Consider the following 15,821-nt stretch of genomic DNA (forward strand, 5'->3'; position numbering starts at 1 on the left):
CATATGGCCTGGACATACACAAAGACAGGCGTCCGAGCTACTCAGAATCTAACGCTGGCTCCTGTGTTTAAGCAATCACGTACAAACACAAGAATACAGAACACAAACAGCTGTACACCGCCACATCAATGTGCACGTCCCCCTTGCACTACAAGCATTCTTGTCCGTGTGGACACGATCACACAGACACACATCCTCTTCGTACACACAGACACAGCCAAGAACACGTGGGGGCATGTGCACAAACACATGCACCTACTCCCACTAGCACATTAAGGCCTAGAAACTCACCCAGGTGTGTTCAGCAACTCCAGCCTTGCTCAGACCAAAGTATACATTCTGAAACACTCGGTCACAAACACAGTCCTGCATGCGGCCTTATTTCCAGGTTTGACGACTGTATTTTCCAAACATCCTCATTGCTTTCTTCTAATGCACCATTCTGGGAAAGCCGAGAAAGTGTGCTTTTCTGAGAACTCGCCTCACCATGACCCATCTTAATCCCAGGAACACATTCTCTCGATGAGAATATCTACCGTTTCGTAAATGCGGTCACAAAGTGACACCCAACAGGAAGAACAGTGTGTGCTCCCACCTTGAGTCATCTCACAGTCCCCTGAGGGATTCACTGTCTCATTAAGCAATACTCATTGGATGCAGAAGAAACCTTGGCTTCAGCTCTTGTCATGTGGTCGGTCACCCTGGCTGCATCAGCACACGTTTTCCTGGGGTCGTCAAGCAGTGCTGAGCTCCAGCGGCCACCCTGCCCTTCTTGCAGCCCAAATTGTTCGTTATGAGACCAGGAAGTTGGACATCTCCCCCACATTACAATAAGTGCCACTTTCAACCAAATTATTTTAATGCTACCTTTATGACAGTCTTACCTTAGTAGGTAATATATTTAGAATGACATCAAGTGACAAAGTGACAAAGTGCATTTTACACATTTGCTTGAAAGACAGTGGTTAAATAATGTATATTTCCAGCATGTCTCTAACAACCTTACTTGGTTCAAGGTTTATAGGGGAGATATGTAAAATGAGAACTGCATTTATAAAAACCAAATATATCAGGCACTATTAGTTGATAAATAGAACATGCTAAAAAAACTGACCAGGATGTTTGTGAATATGTGTTACTTGGGTTTCCTGAGGAAATTGGTGCAAGGTTTTAACCTTTGTAAGGAAACTGACTCGAAGTAGAGGGAGGATCTGAATCATCATTACATAGAATTTACATTGTATTCAATGGGAAAGGGAAAGGTGAGCAAAGGTCCAGGTTAGTTGAAACTACCACTACTGCTGTGTTTTAAGATGGCCACAGTGTAAAATATAAGGTGCTTTCCATTCCAAAGGCTCAGGAGAAGAATTACGTCCTTTTCTTCTGTTACCAGGGCCAGTCTCTTAGTTTATAATTCAATTATGTGGGGTAAGAGTTGAGTTGACTTTCTCTATCATGAATACTTTAGCTGAGTTGGTTAAAACATCCACCTGGAGGTTCTGTATTTCAGTACAGTATTTATTCCCTTTGCACTGTGACCCCATGAGATCAGCGGGCCTGTGTATCTTGTGTACCACTGAGTCACCTTCCCTGAGTGCAATGCCTGCCATGTTGCTGCTGAACAAGTAGTGGGTCCACCCAGGCAAGAAGCACCTGAGGAGTGTTTGCTCCTCAGGTGGAGGTTGTTGCTTCATGCTGGCTTCTTCCTGCATCCTCTGTTCCTTCTGGGCTCCACGATTTACCGTCCAGCAAGGCTTTTCTGAGTCGTCTCCAGAAGATGTGCCTCCCCAGGGCACTGTCCTCCCACTCCAGGTAAGTGTTCCTGCTGAGAAGGCGATACAGCTCCACCTGCTGCCGGAGCAAGGACTTCTCCAACTTCTGCAGGACAATGAAGATGATGCCGGCATGACTGCTCAGAAACTGCCAGGTCTGGGCAATCTCATACTCAAAGATGCACCACCGGCTCTGGATGAAATGCTGGGACACGACCACAATAACCTTCCGGCTTTTGTGGAAACCTTCCTGGATGATGTTGGCAGCGATGGCTACACCAGGAATAAAGTCTCTGTAGTGAAGGCAGAGCTGAAAGGGGGGTACCCCCTCCTCCAAGTTCTTGACCAACTCATTCCTCACCCAGTCCTCATCATGGCTCGAGTAGATAACAAAGGCATCATAGGTGCACTCACCTCGGCCATACTTTTTGCAGCCAACCAGAAGCATCAGGTGGAAATAGAACTTATAGATCAGAACTGCTACCACAGATACCACCAGTACAGAGAGAACTGTCACACTAATGATAGTCTTGCTCATGTGACAGGTGGCATTTCTAAAACTGAGCACAGACATACCCTGCATCTCTAAAGGTTTCACACACAACATTTGCTCAGCTCCCACCAAGAGGTGCCTGTGGTCTCGGACCCACTGCAGAAAACTCATGTGTTCACAAACACAAGCAAACTCATTCTGAGTAAGATTTAAGGAAACTAGGCTACTTGGAAAATACTGTAGTTCTTGACTCTTGGCAGCCACTATGTGATTAAAACTGTAATCCAGAATCTGGAGGGGGAGATATTTATAAGGACGCATATCCAAGGACAAGAGGTTGTTGTGACTCATATTTACCAACCGAAGTCTAGGGAGTGAGCCAAATGCCTCCTGGGACACTCGTTCTAGTTGACAATTAGAGAGGTCCAGGAAGGTCAAGTTTGTCAAGTCTGTGAAGATATTTGGAAGGAAGTCATCCTCAAAATTATTGCCAGCCATTTTCAAGACTTGGAGGCTGACCAAGCCATCAAAGATTCCATGGAAGATAACTCGCATGTTAGTATAAGAAATATCAAGGTAAAGGAGGTTTTTGAGAGAGAGGAATACTGGAAAGTCACTGGCCTGTTTCAAGTTGGAATGCTGGAAATCCAGATATTCTAGTTGCTCTAAGCCCAAGAAGTTTGAACCCATGGTAATAACATCATTGAAGCTCAGATCCAGGTGTTTCAGTCTGGTTGTCCCAAAATCAGTGTGATCACAGCAACCCTTGAAACTCAAGCCATTTCTACTGAGATCTAGAAACTCAAGGATTGGTAGACGAATATCAGTAAAAAAGGACATACCTTTGTTGTCAGTGAAAACAAACTCTTTGAGAAAGGCAAGCTCCAGTCTGGGAAATTGTTTCAAATGACAATTAGCCAACTTTAAGTTTTGCCATCTGAAATCTTTAGGAGGAGCTCCGATCCTGTGTAAACGCAGATTCACCAGAGAAATTGTAGAAACATTTGCCAAACAATTTAAAAAGTCAAGGTCATCCTCTGGAAAGTTATCGAAGAATGCTATTCGGACTTCTTCAGTAGTCAAATTGCACAGTCCCTCCAGGACAGATTTGTCAAACTCTGGTATGATCCTTTCATTTTTAAATTCTCCCAGAACCAACCGATTGATTTTTAAACCAGCCAGACCTTGAACACAAGTTTTCATTACATCTGTACTATTAAAATTACTTCTCAAAGTCAGTTCACGGAGCTCCATTTTTTCAAAGGCACCTGGTTGGATAAAGTCTAAAGGGTTGAGGGACAGATCTAGAGAGAGTTTGAATGGGGGCATTTGATGGAGAACCTGCACATCTCCACGATAAATATTTTGGATGTTGTTATTGGAAAGGTCCAAGTGCTCCAGGTTAGTCAGGTTAGAAAAGTATTCAGGTAACTTGAAGGAATCGATAAGATTGTGAGCCACATTAAGCTCCTTCAAGGTCTTCAGGTGTCCAATGGGGAAGTCCTCTAGAGATGCCAGGTTTGTCTCCACAGCCACCAGTGTCTGTAAACTTGATAGTCCAGAAAAGGCTCCCATGGCTAAACTCCGTAGAGGGTTTCCCGTCAATATCAAGGTGGAGAGATGGTTTAGGCCTTGATAAGCATTATCTGCAATCATCTCAATTTCACACCTGCAGGAAAAACAGATACAGATTATATGTTTATGATGCATGGAAAGTCCAAAATGGAAAAGCAGCCCCAGTCACCTAGCTTTGACATGCCCTGTGATTGTGATAGGCAAAGACATCAAACAAACCAGTGAGGGCATGAATAAATAAGAAGCTTCACAGCCTTGGTATTATCATACCAGCCACAATGACAATCTGGTTTTTGTCACACTAGGTACACATGTTAAGCAGAGACACCATATCCATCAGGAGGAAATCAGTTAAAGATCAGTAATTGGAGCACATAAAGAACATATGGGTGATAGAGTATGTGATAGCCTTGGATCGATTTTAGCCATTCCCTGCCACAGGTAACTGATCGGACATCTGATTGGTACAGATGTTACAGATAGTTGTTAGTTTAGGCAGAATAAATGACCGATGAATGTCAATTTCAAAGAAATAAGAAGGTATCTACCTAAATGGCACAGATACCCTTAGTGTTGATGAAAGGGTGTAGTTATCACAGGTGAATGTTAGTAACAGGTGATTGGGATGAGTTTTGTGGGAGAAACGTCTACTAAGAGAGGCTACATCCAGAGGGTAGACTCAGACAAAGGGGATCAAAGCAGGCTTCTCTGAGAACAGTTAAGTTGAAATTTGTAAGATGAGTAGGGATTAACAAGGACAGACAGCAAATAGAACAGCAGATACAAAAGCCCCAACTTAGGTGGCAGCCATCGTACAGGGAGGAACCATGAGAAACTGCTTCTTTGTCCAGAGTACAGAGAAAAGGGGAGGGGTGTGAGATGGGGGTTATGGAGAAAGGAGGTTACAACAAGGCCCAAGGCTTTCAGACCAGAAAAAGGATTTTGAATATACCCCAAGTGGGATGGAAGCCATGCTATAAACAACGTTCATCGAGGTGGCCAAGAGATAAAGCTTTTATCCAGCTTGTGGTCAACTCTTCCTGGCACTGCGAGTGCCTGCCAGTTACAGTTTGCAAATGAGTCCTTTCCAGTTCCAACTGAATTACATTTGTAATGGTCCTGCTTGCCCTGTCCCCTTCAAGAGGCTCATGGGTAATAAAAGCATTTCGGTTCAAGCTTTTATTATTGCTTGGTAATGGGATAGAGTGTAGTGGGTGCAGTAGGAAGGACAAGGGAAGACAGGTCCAAGAAATGTGGGTTCTGGTGTCTCTGCTTGTCCTTTCATATTGCATGATCTTGGGAACTCCTGTTCCCCTCTGCCACATTCCTAAATGAGGCAACTAACCATGATCGTTTCTCACGTTGGTTTTAGTTATATGATTTCATAGCCCACAATCTTATGTATATTATCACTCTATGCATCAGGCAAGACTAGAAGAGTCTTGCTGTGTCTCTGTCTCATCAAAGGGTGCTCACCACTTTAGAGAAATAGAGTACTAAGGTGAAGAAAGCATTGAACTTGGAAGCAGGAGATGTGAACTTGAATCTCTGCTCTGCAGCCAAGATACATGCACATAGATAAAATTACTTAAACTCTACAAGCCTCAGTTTCCTTGTCTATAAAAAGAAAAAAATATATCGATAGGTTTCTATAGAAAAAAAAATGGCTTCTTGGTCCATCACAAAGCATCCTTAGAGAATTAGTTGAATTACTGTATGTGAACATTGTAAAGCAATAGAAATAGGCAAAGAATATCTGCTATACTATCATTTGTCCTTGTCCTAATTCAGAACATCTTATGGGCCAGAGGGGAAGCTGGCCTCTCTCTGAGCACATATTTAAGGCTCTGAGGGAAGTTCCTTGGGTAGGTGATGGATCAAATATGAATTATAAGGGACATTGTTTGATAAAAAAAAAACTACTAATTTTTAAAAAGGGGAGGGTTGGTCTGTTGACCTCAGTACAGTTCTTGACAAGATTCTTAGTGAGAAAGCTGAAGTTTAGAAAGTAGTGAAATGCTATAATAATAATAATAATAATGCTTTATACTTACAAAGTCTCCTTTATTAAGGTTTTTAATATATATAGCATATTAACATTCATTATCACATTTAATCCTATGGGATAAGTTTCATCATTTCTACTCAACAGATATGAAAACTAAGACTCAGGGAGATGAAGTGACATGCCTCAGGCCATGTGGCTGGAAGTGTTGGTGAGGACCTAGCTCAGGTCTTTGGACTGCCCAGGGCTCTATAAACTACACCCTGCCTTGAAATAAGCCAGGTGGTAACGGACAAATACCTTATGATCTCACCTTTAACTGGAACCTAATCAACAAAAGAAAAAAGCAAACAAAATGTAACCAGAGACATTGAAGTTAATAGCCAGAGGGGAGTGGGGAGGGGATAGTGGGGAGAGGGGTTTTCAGGAGCTACTATAAAGGACACATGGACAAAACCAAGGGGGAGGGTGGAGGTGGGGGAGGGAGGTGGGTTTGGCTGGGGTGGGGTGGAGGAATGGGGAGAAAAGGCAGATAACCGTAATTGAGCAACAATAAAAAAAGTTTAATTAAAAAAATCAAATGTAAAAAAAAGGAGCTTTTCTGCATCTATTGATATGAAAAATGAAAAATAAAAAATAAAAAATAATAAAATGCCTAATGTTTCCTTTGATATACTCTATCATTAAGTTGGAGTATGAAACATCAGATGCTTATTCTTATACAGAACTATCTACTCTAGAAGAGTATTTTCATCCTATGCTGTTGGTCTTTATTAGGACTTTCCATAATAAAAAGCCATGTATGAAATGCTTCTCTATTTTTTCAGAAACTGTTAATAGAGAACATGGTTCATTATCTAGTCCACTAGCTAAACAAAGTTCACTATTTTTAATAAGGTTCCTAACTAGTTTTAAGATTCAGTTCCCCCTCCCCAAATAATGAATAACTGAACCTGCCCGAAGGAATGATAGAGTCCCTGCATCAGAAGAGAAAATCTCAGTCACTGTTCACTGCCCACAGCACGTTTCCCTTTGATCTTGTCATCTTTCTCCTTGGGTTACTTGTAGCTTCCTGGTTCACCATCCTCTACTTCACGTTCAATATTCCAGACATTATTTCAATCCTACTCGGTTCATGAAATCGGTCTTGACTGTTCAGTGCAAAGAAGACCCCTTTCTGAAAAATACAGTGTGTTGCCCCTAGTTTGCACATAGCTCATCACCTACTGTTGTATGTTGCCACCCTTATCTCGGGTTCGAAATCCAAAATCAAAATCAGTGATATTTGTTGAATGTCTCTTATGTGCCCAGCCCCATGCTCAGGATTTTAACCTATTAACTCTTCCGAGTGGATGTGCCCTCCTTGATAGCTGGGGTTAATTATGTATCATTGTAGTCTTGTTTCCTAGCAGAGTGTTCGACATATAGCAAGTGGTCCACAATACCTGCTGATGAAAGAGTTTGAGTCAATTTTCTCTCCTGACTTAAAGGAAAATTCAAAGATAGGGTTATCCTTAGAAACTCCCTGGTTTAACTACTCATTTCACAGATTTTATCTGGGGAACTGAGAACTGTAGATAGCAGGTAGCTTGCCCAAAGTTCTAGAGCATTTAAGACATCTATTGAATAAATGAGTAAGTGAATGAAATGATAGACAATGAACGTTTTACCTTGTGCAGTGTCTAAACACTCATTCATTACCTGGATAAATCCAGCACCTGCAGTTCTGGGAAGCTGGAGAAGCTATGGTTGCCTAAACACCTCAGGGGGTTAAAGCTCAGGTCCAGTGTCTTGGCTGATGTAGAGATGTTATGAAGGATTTTGTAGAACTTCAGCTCCACGCACTGGTAAGTGATGTTAGGAGCCACCTGCAATGACCATACATTAGAAGCAGTGTCTTACGCTATGACTGCAACAGACCTTTCCCCTCACCTAGGCCAGAGTCTGAGAGGCCTCTAGTACAAGCACAGGGACCAGTCAGTCTTCTTTCATCCATTCCTCATCCATCCATCCATTTATCGACTCACTTCATACTTCTAAAACATCTTACTCCAGATTAAGAAGAGCACCTACCGTGTACCCAATAATCTAACCTCTACTATAATAATAGCACCATTGAGCAAGAAGCAATAGAGTCTAGTGATGAAGAGCTGAGGCTCTGGAGTCCAAAAGCATGGGATTTCCCCTCAGCTCTTCCATGTGATTTAGGGCAAGACTTTGTGTTCTAAGGAACACCCCACTGTACACAGCCTGGGGAGACTGCCAGTCAAAGTGTCCAGGCCTACCTTAATCATAGCCCAATTTTTGTAATTGCTTCTGTCCCTTGGCTTAGTGACATTTGAGCAGGTGGTACAGAAATGGGAAAGAAATCTTTGGAGTGCGTGGACTCTAGCGGTGGAACCTAGTAAGTAATGTCAAGTGCTTTCTTTACACTGCCTTGGTTCCGATGTTGGTTTCTATTATATTTTCTCAAATACTTTGTGAGCCTTGTTCTCTAAAATCCCATTTAATTTCTGAATTCTCTGAACATGCAACACCTGACTATTTAGTCAGGGGCACTGACCTCTTTTCCCTTAGATTCTCAAATTTTTTTAAAAAAAGGCAACAAAATACAATAGTCATCCAGTGCGAATGAATCAAAATTATACCTATTTTTTGAAAGATCAGCAAAAAATGTTTTTTGGTTTGCCACAGAATTTCAGTAATTAGTTTATGTGTGCCATGAGAGGGAAAAGGTTGAAAATTGCTACTCCAACAAAATGTCTTGCTTAAACCCGCTAATTTTGACTTTCTGTGTTACCACCAACAGAATCTGTTAAAAGGATTAAATGAGAAAAGGTATTTAAAGAGATTATCTCAAGGCCAATTACAGCATAAATGATCAATAAATGTTAACATTTACTATTATTAGTTGTTATTAATTCTTTACCACATACCAGTGTATGTGTTGTTATATACTTGAATTTAGTGTTCAAATAAACTTTTTAAAGAAGAATTCCGAGAGATAAAAGAATATGCATAAAGTCTCACAGGGCCCCGGGCAGGTCCTCACTTTATTCACGTCCCTTTAAATGTTAATCGGAGCCTCAGAGACTATACTGTCTCACAGGGGTGGTGCCAGGCACTGTTCTTACCCTCTTTTATCCTCCTTCATAGGAAATACCACCATCTAACATTACGTTGTCCACGGGATTGTTCCATATGTGCTGTTCATCTCCCTTACCGGGTTGTAAGGTTTGATGGTTTTGCTCTTTGCTATGTCCTCTGTACTCAGAACGGTGCCTGGAAAGTGGTTGATGCTTAATAGATATCTGTTCAGTAAGTGGATGAATAACTGATTGAATGGAGGTTTGTTTAAGTCCCAGTTGTAGGCATTTTGTGTTTAATGTTTGGAGCTTACAAAGACCCACATGAGGTGGCTCCAGACCTCAGTGAACTCACAATCAGGAGTAAGGGCTAAAACAGGAGCATAACTCACACTACTGAAAGGGGCCGATAAACCAGGCTTGAAAAATATTTCCTCTGGCTCCGAAAACATAGAGATCAATTACGGTTCAGAAAATCAGGGAGGTCAACTCTGCATCCAGAGACAGTAGAAGCCTTGTGAGAAAGAGATGATTTCAAGGTGGGTCTTAAAAGGATGAGCAAGATTTGGACACAGGAAAAGAGGGAGAAGGGAGAGCAGTGTGAGCGAGGAGGGTGAAAAGCTGGTTTATACCAGCTGGCACGTGGAGGGAGTGGTGAAACCCTGAGCCTGCGGGGAAGCCAAGGCTCGATAAGGCCCTGATACTTTGTCTTGTGGAAATACTTTTAAATCTTTGGACACAAATTGTGCAACTACTGTGTGCTAAGAACTGAGATATAGTAATAAATAAAACCAGCAATGACCTTGCCCTCTCACAGATTCTATTTCAAAGGGAAAGAAAATGAACAAATGAACGAATATATATAACGCAAACAATGTCCCTTTTTATTACAAAATCTTTTACTATAAAATCATGAGCATGTAATTCCGTAACATAACAATATCACACTCAAGCACACCATAGGACATTTTAGGTGGAATGTGTAAGTTGCTGTCTTTGATAATAGTAAATAATAAATAAATAATAAAACTACACTCAAGCCGGTGTTACTTCTGCCAGACCCTCTGTGTGTGTGTGTGTGTCTATATATACACCATTATGTGTGTGTGTGTATATCTAAACATACACCATTGTGTGTGTGCGTGTGTATACACACACCAGTGTATATATATACACACCATTATATATCTATATAACACACCTATATATATATATACACGCACATATATATGTATATGTATATAAAATGGTATGTTATAAAAAACAAAGTGGCATAAAAGATTAAAGGCAAATATTGGGATGGGGAGCTATAGGTGAGGTGATCAAGGAGGACTGCCCAGAGGAGGTGACACTGAACAGAGATCTGAATGAAATGAGGATTGACTCATGAAAATTTCCAGGGCTGCCCTGCCCTACATGGTAGCCACAAGCCTGTCACCCAAGGCTACTGAGCATGAGAAATGTGGATATTCTAAACTGAGATGGTAAATGTAAAATATATACCAAAGGCAGTGCCAAAGAAAGAATGTAAAATATCTTATCAATACTCATGGTTTAGTATAAATTACATGTTGAAATATTTTGAATATATTGGGTTTAAAAAACTGTGTTTTGGTTAAATGTATTGTTTGAATCTAAGTAATATCATGTGGTCCACATGATATAACCATTGGGCAGCGTGGATCTAGGGGAGGAGCATTCCAGCTAGAGAAAATAGCCTGTCAGAGGCCCTCTGCTAGCATACGGTCCGGATAGCAATGGAGAGTTATTGTATTTTTTAAGAGGGTAATTTGTTAGAACCAAGCCTCAGGAAAAAACAACAACAACAAATAAATAGCAAAAGAAAATGTACAGAGTAGATTGAAGGAAGGGGCTATGGACTCAGGACACTAGTCACCATTCAAGAGGCAAGGACAGGGGAACTGAGGACCTGACCTAGGTTGGCACTGAGGGGATGGGCAGGCTTTGGAGACAAAAAGACTCTAAGGCAGGAGGAAAGGAATTATCCAGAAATGGGTGTGATTTTATCCAGGGCTGACCCTGACTGAAAGATCTCTTCCCCTCAACCTAACAGCAAGAGAGTCACAGAGAGGGGGACAGGGGGTAGGCTGTGGGCAGGGAACTGGGGAAATAGAGGACTCCAAGATAACAAATTCACTCTGTTACACATTGAAGTCTACTATTTCCCCCAGGCCCTTCATTTCAGGACTCTGGCTGGTTATATTTCTGTTGAGTTTCTGGCCCGGCCAACACCCTAAGTCCCTTGGCTCTTTGCGTGTTACTGTAGGATTCCAAAGCAATTGTGAAAACAAGAGAGATCCATCATGAATGTGATTACGAAACAGCTGGTTGACGTTTCGCAAAGAAAGAAAACATTGCATTGGCTGACATTTTATGTCTTTTCTTTCTGTTTTTTCCGCCCTCTATTTCTCCCTCTTTCTCTATTCATCTCTCTCCCTTTTTAAGTCTCTTTTCTTTTCATCCTTTGGATAGAACTATGACTGGATTCAGAAGTACGAAATCCACTTAGAAAGTTTCTTCCTATTAAAAGACAAAAAAAAAAAAATCTCCCAGAGATTGAAAGGGGCAAAGTGACTGCTTAAAGCTGAGTACAGACCACCAGCAGAAAGAAATGACAGGCAGCGGGCGTCTTACAAGTCTCTACTGAAGTAGGTATTATTGCCATTATTTTAGAGTGTTGGGAGAACTTGGCTCAGAGAGGTTTTATAACTTTTTCAAGGTTACACAGCCCAGAAACCTAAGAACAGTGATTTTAAGCAGGTCTATCTGACCTTAAATCTTAGATGGGACATGATATGGGCTGCCTGTTAGTGCCTTATAACCGGAATTATTTGGTCCCTTTGGCTTCTCAGGTCTTTAAGGTAATTTGACTCCCTTTTAGAAACAAAACTAACCAGGGCACATATTGAAAAGCTCTGGGCAAAGGGCAGTTTTTCAGAAACAAGACAAAGTGCACAGGAGATGAACTGACACCGAACACGTACCTGCACGTAAGGGTTCCAGCTCTCAGGTCTCAGGCAGGAGAGGAAGGCCATGGCTGGGATCAGAGTCCCAGCCAGGCGGGTGGGAGACATCATCCTGGCATTTTCTGCAACCAGAACCGGCTCTGCGAAAGCATGACAAGCTACAACCGCCTTCCCTGGGCAGCCTCCGGGACACGGCTCTCTTCTCTCCCTCCGTCGGTGCCCCACAGCAATTACTGTATTCAAAGCAGCACTGGGGTAGGGGCAAGAGGAAGTGAGAGTGGCAACCTTAGCACTCTGGACTTTTGTTTCTCGAATATTTCTCTCCCCTTTCTCAGGAGGGGAAGTTAGAAAAAGAAGCAAATGCCTGCAGACCAGTGGCGGGAGGAACAGCAAGAGGAAGCTGGCTGTTGTCCCAGTAAATCACCTGATCTCTCAGCATTAGTGAACTTAGGGAAGCAGCCAGACTGGTCAGTCTGTGTAACTATCTAGGATGGTGGCTTTCCTGTAATGTTTCAGTAGTGGAAACTTCCTGTATTCGTTTCCTAGGGCTGCCCTAACAAGAGTATCACAAACTGGGAGGGCTTTAAACAACGGAAATGTATTGTTTCCATGAAGATCTGGCAGCAAGAAGCCTGAGGTGTCGGAGGGGTTGAGTACTTCTCAGGCTCTCTCCTTGGCTCATAAACAGACAGCCACTCTCTTTCTGGGTGTGCACACGGTCTGCCCTCTGTGTGTTCCTGTGTCCTAATTTTCTCCTCCTATAAACACACCAGTCGTACTGGATTAGGGCCACACATAGGACCTTACTGTACCTTAATTGCCTTTTTAAAGACCCTGCCTCAAAATGTGTCCACCTTGTGAGGTGAAGTCTTCAGCATATGAATGGAGTGGGTGCACAGTTCAGCCCACAGCTCCATCCAACCTGGGGAGAAACTCCTGTTTGTGAAACTGTTGCAAAATAAAGCTCCAGGGAAACAGAGTTTGTAAAATACAGAAATGGTGGGGAAAGATTGGACTGAAAAATCAAATATACTGAAATTCAAATCCAAGATGGGTGATTTATGGCCTTTTGTCATTGGTCAAGGCATTTGAAGTATCAAGTCTTAATTTCTGGTCTGAACAATGGAATAACAGTTTTAATCACAAGAGAAGCTGAAATTTATGAAATTCATAGACTGAAAGCATGTCACGGGAGTCAAATGTTAGAAGCCACTAAACCTTCGTTTTTTGGTCTTTAAAATGGAGATAATCATGTTGGTTTTGCATGGTTTAATTAAGTTAATTTACATAAAATGCCCAGTCTAGGGCATGGTTCATCTGTATATCCCATAAATTGGTACCTATTGTGATGATTCAAAATATGAATAAAATGGGAATAAATAGGTCCCTGCAAGGATTGTCACGGGATTAAATAAACGTATTTGGAATGCTTTTAGGACAGTGCCTGGGATGTTGCAAGCACAATGTAAATTTCTGTTAAATGAGAACATAGTTTAAAATGGGGATGCTACTGGTATTGTGTTCCTGATAGTTCTATCGAGATGTCCTGCAGGTACCCCAAATCCAACATATCTGAAATCAGGCTGTGAGGGAGCACGTCATAGGGGACTGAGCACTAGCCTGTAGGCTTCTTCAACACAGCTGTACAATTAAGCTAAAAGAGTCCCCATGTCAAAACTTTGCTTTAAGGGTTACTTGAGACTGTGTTAGGGTCACAGTGGGTGTTCAGTAAAGTTCAGTTGTCCGGAACGTTAATGCCACTTCACGTCCCCATAGTCACCCAAGATGGAAATCTCTTCGGCTTCCTCCTTTCTCTCATCACATGTATATTAACTATATGTTTCTTATTTTCTGTATTCTTGATGCTCTGGCATGGGGTTTGCTGAGGATAGTCTGCCCCTCCCAGGGCAGCCAGTGCATAGAGATAGCAAGTGATGTCCCTGGAGTGCAACTTTCATATGCAAACTAACCAGTCCAAAGCCCCTGGCTGAGCACCTCTTTGCTCAGCCATGGGCTTTATTTGGCTTTAAAAATATTGCCTCCTCTATTTGGCTCTAATGCTCTAGGAGGCAATATTCTTCTGCCCTTATCATCAGAGGGCCAGGTACCAGACAAATACAGAAAGCTCCTAAACCACCCCCACCCCCCACCACAGAGCCTGCTAAGATTACTCAAAGTACCCCATTTTAGACCAGCTTACCCTGTCTTTCCTTGCCTTCCCCACAGAAGCCACAATAAAGGCTCCTGCCCATGCCGCACCGGCCCTCCTTCTGCCTCCTGAGGATCCCCGATGCTTCCCCATGTGGCCCTGCATGGTGTGGTGTGGTGCCCCCTCCTCTTGGGAACTGTGAGTAACAAACTTTCGATGGTAATCGTTACTTGATCTACAGGTCTCACCACACCCGAATAGTAAGACCTACATTTTAAAACAAAACATTCTACCAAGTGCTAGAGATTTTTTCTATAAAATATTCTAAAATGCCCATCTTTATTTCTATTATTATTACAGCCCTTGTCACAGATTAGCACAATACGTGGTTGTTAATCGGTTGCGCAGGGACCAAACTCACCTCTTCCAGTGTCTCAACTCTACCAATCCAGCTCTATCCTGAAATTAAGGCAATCTTTCTAGAATGCAAACTGACTTACCATAATAATAATAATATCATAATAGTATTCTGAGGTTGTGCACTGCCCAGACCTCAAGCTTCTTGGCCTACCCCAGCCCACTACACACACACACACACACACACACGCACACACACACACCCCACTCCACTTCATAAGAGGAAGAAAGTGTGTCCTTTCAGGCCAGACATAATTAGCCCTTGTGACTAGGACACAGCACTTAAATGAATAGAGTAATATACATGTGTAATGGTACAAATCCTCTTTCCTCTTGCCATTAGAAAGAAAACGCTTTGACAGTCAAGAGGAGGCCTAAGAGAAGGGGTTTAAGACAATCTCCTAGACTGTTTGTTTTATGAGATATTACTACACAATTAAAGAGTTTATGATAGTACCTTGTAAAGATGGTTTCTTTTTATGGGATTACCACACTGTCATTTACTGACCTGAATCAAAGATATCTTGGCTCTGTGTGCCTCTTCCAGAAGACAGGCTATGCATCAAATACAAAAGAGAAACTTTAAACCCTGGTTGTTTGCTTTGGATGATGGACCCACCCCTGCAGTGTTACAATGAGATAAGACGCTAGGGACTGGCTACCATCCTGAGCCCGTAATTTCCACTGCATTGCAGTCATAATGACACCTTGGGCGCGGTGTACAGACCGACTCAGCCAGGGGCATGGGAAGCGACTTGGTTTTCTAGAAACCCTCTTTACAGAGAGGAAGGTCGACTCGGGGCCCATTATCTTGAGTCAGTGGAAGAACCCTACCGTCACCAGCGTTCTGGAAAATGCATCCAGTATTATTTGGCAGGTACTGCAGATTCAGCAATAAGCAATGAAAGAACAAAACTGACCTGTGTTAGATTAGGCTAATGGCTGTATCAGCCCCCAAACTTTAGTGACTTAACATAATAAAATTTTATTTCCTACTCGTGAAATTCTCAGTGAGGATATTCCTGGCTGAGGTGCTCCGACAAGGATTCATGGGTCCAGGCTCCTTTGCTTTCATTCTGCTGCCATATTCAGCACACAGCCCCCGGGGTTGCTGCGCTGTGTGAGAAGAGCGTGGAAAAAGACCAACAGATACTGACTATTCTGTCCAGAACTAGCCCGCCTCATCGCTGCTCCCACTCCACGGGCCAGACTAGTCCCAAGACCACACCCAGTGGCAAGGGCTCTCTCGCTCTCCTGAGTTTCAAGCCTCTTACCCCTACCCAAAATCACACACATGTCTGCACACACACACACATGCATGCAAGCACAGAGTCACT

The 15,821-nt window shown here is 42.4% G+C and overlaps 1 protein-coding gene across 2 annotated transcripts; it reads right to left on the bottom strand.

Annotated features, from left to right (window-relative positions):
- Positions 1-838: 838 nt before the first annotated feature.
- Positions 839-15,039, bottom strand: TLR4 (toll like receptor 4). 2 transcript variants are annotated; one of them, XM_024562122.3, is made up of 4 exons: positions 14,993-15,039; positions 11,937-12,168; positions 7,547-7,713; positions 839-3,934 (listed from the first exon to the last, which is right to left on the bottom strand). In XM_024562122.3, exons 2-4 carry the CDS (start codon positions 12,027-12,029, stop codon positions 1,672-1,674), a joined length of 2,523 nt encoding a protein of 840 aa, XP_024417890.2. In that variant the 5' UTR covers positions 12,030-12,168; positions 14,993-15,039; the 3' UTR covers positions 839-1,671. The 2 variants fall into 2 exon arrangements, with proteins under 2 accessions (XP_024417890.2, XP_024417891.2); XM_024562123.3 differs by lacking the exons at positions 7,547-7,713; positions 14,993-15,039 and having other exon boundaries at positions 11,937-12,337.
- Between the last annotated feature and the right edge of the window lie 782 nt (positions 15,040-15,821).

The sequence above is a fragment of the Desmodus rotundus genome, chromosome 1, assembly GCF_022682495.2.
Source record: "Desmodus rotundus isolate HL8 chromosome 1, HLdesRot8A.1, whole genome shotgun sequence".
In the NCBI taxonomy this organism is placed as follows: domain Eukaryota; kingdom Metazoa; phylum Chordata; class Mammalia; order Chiroptera; family Phyllostomidae; genus Desmodus; species Desmodus rotundus.

Coding starts and splice junctions, on each gene's coding strand:
- TLR4 (XM_024562122.3), bottom strand. CDS start 12,029: ATGATGTCTCCCACCCGCCTGGCTGGGACTCTGATCCCAGCCATGGCC. Junction 7,714..11,936: donor GCTGGAACCCTTACGTGCAG/GTACGTGTTCGG, acceptor TGGTCATTGCAG/GTGGCTCCTAACATCACTTA. Junction 3,935..7,546: donor CAGGTGCTGGATTTATCCAG/GTAATGAATGAG, acceptor TTTTTCCTGCAG/GTGTGAAATTGAGATGATTG.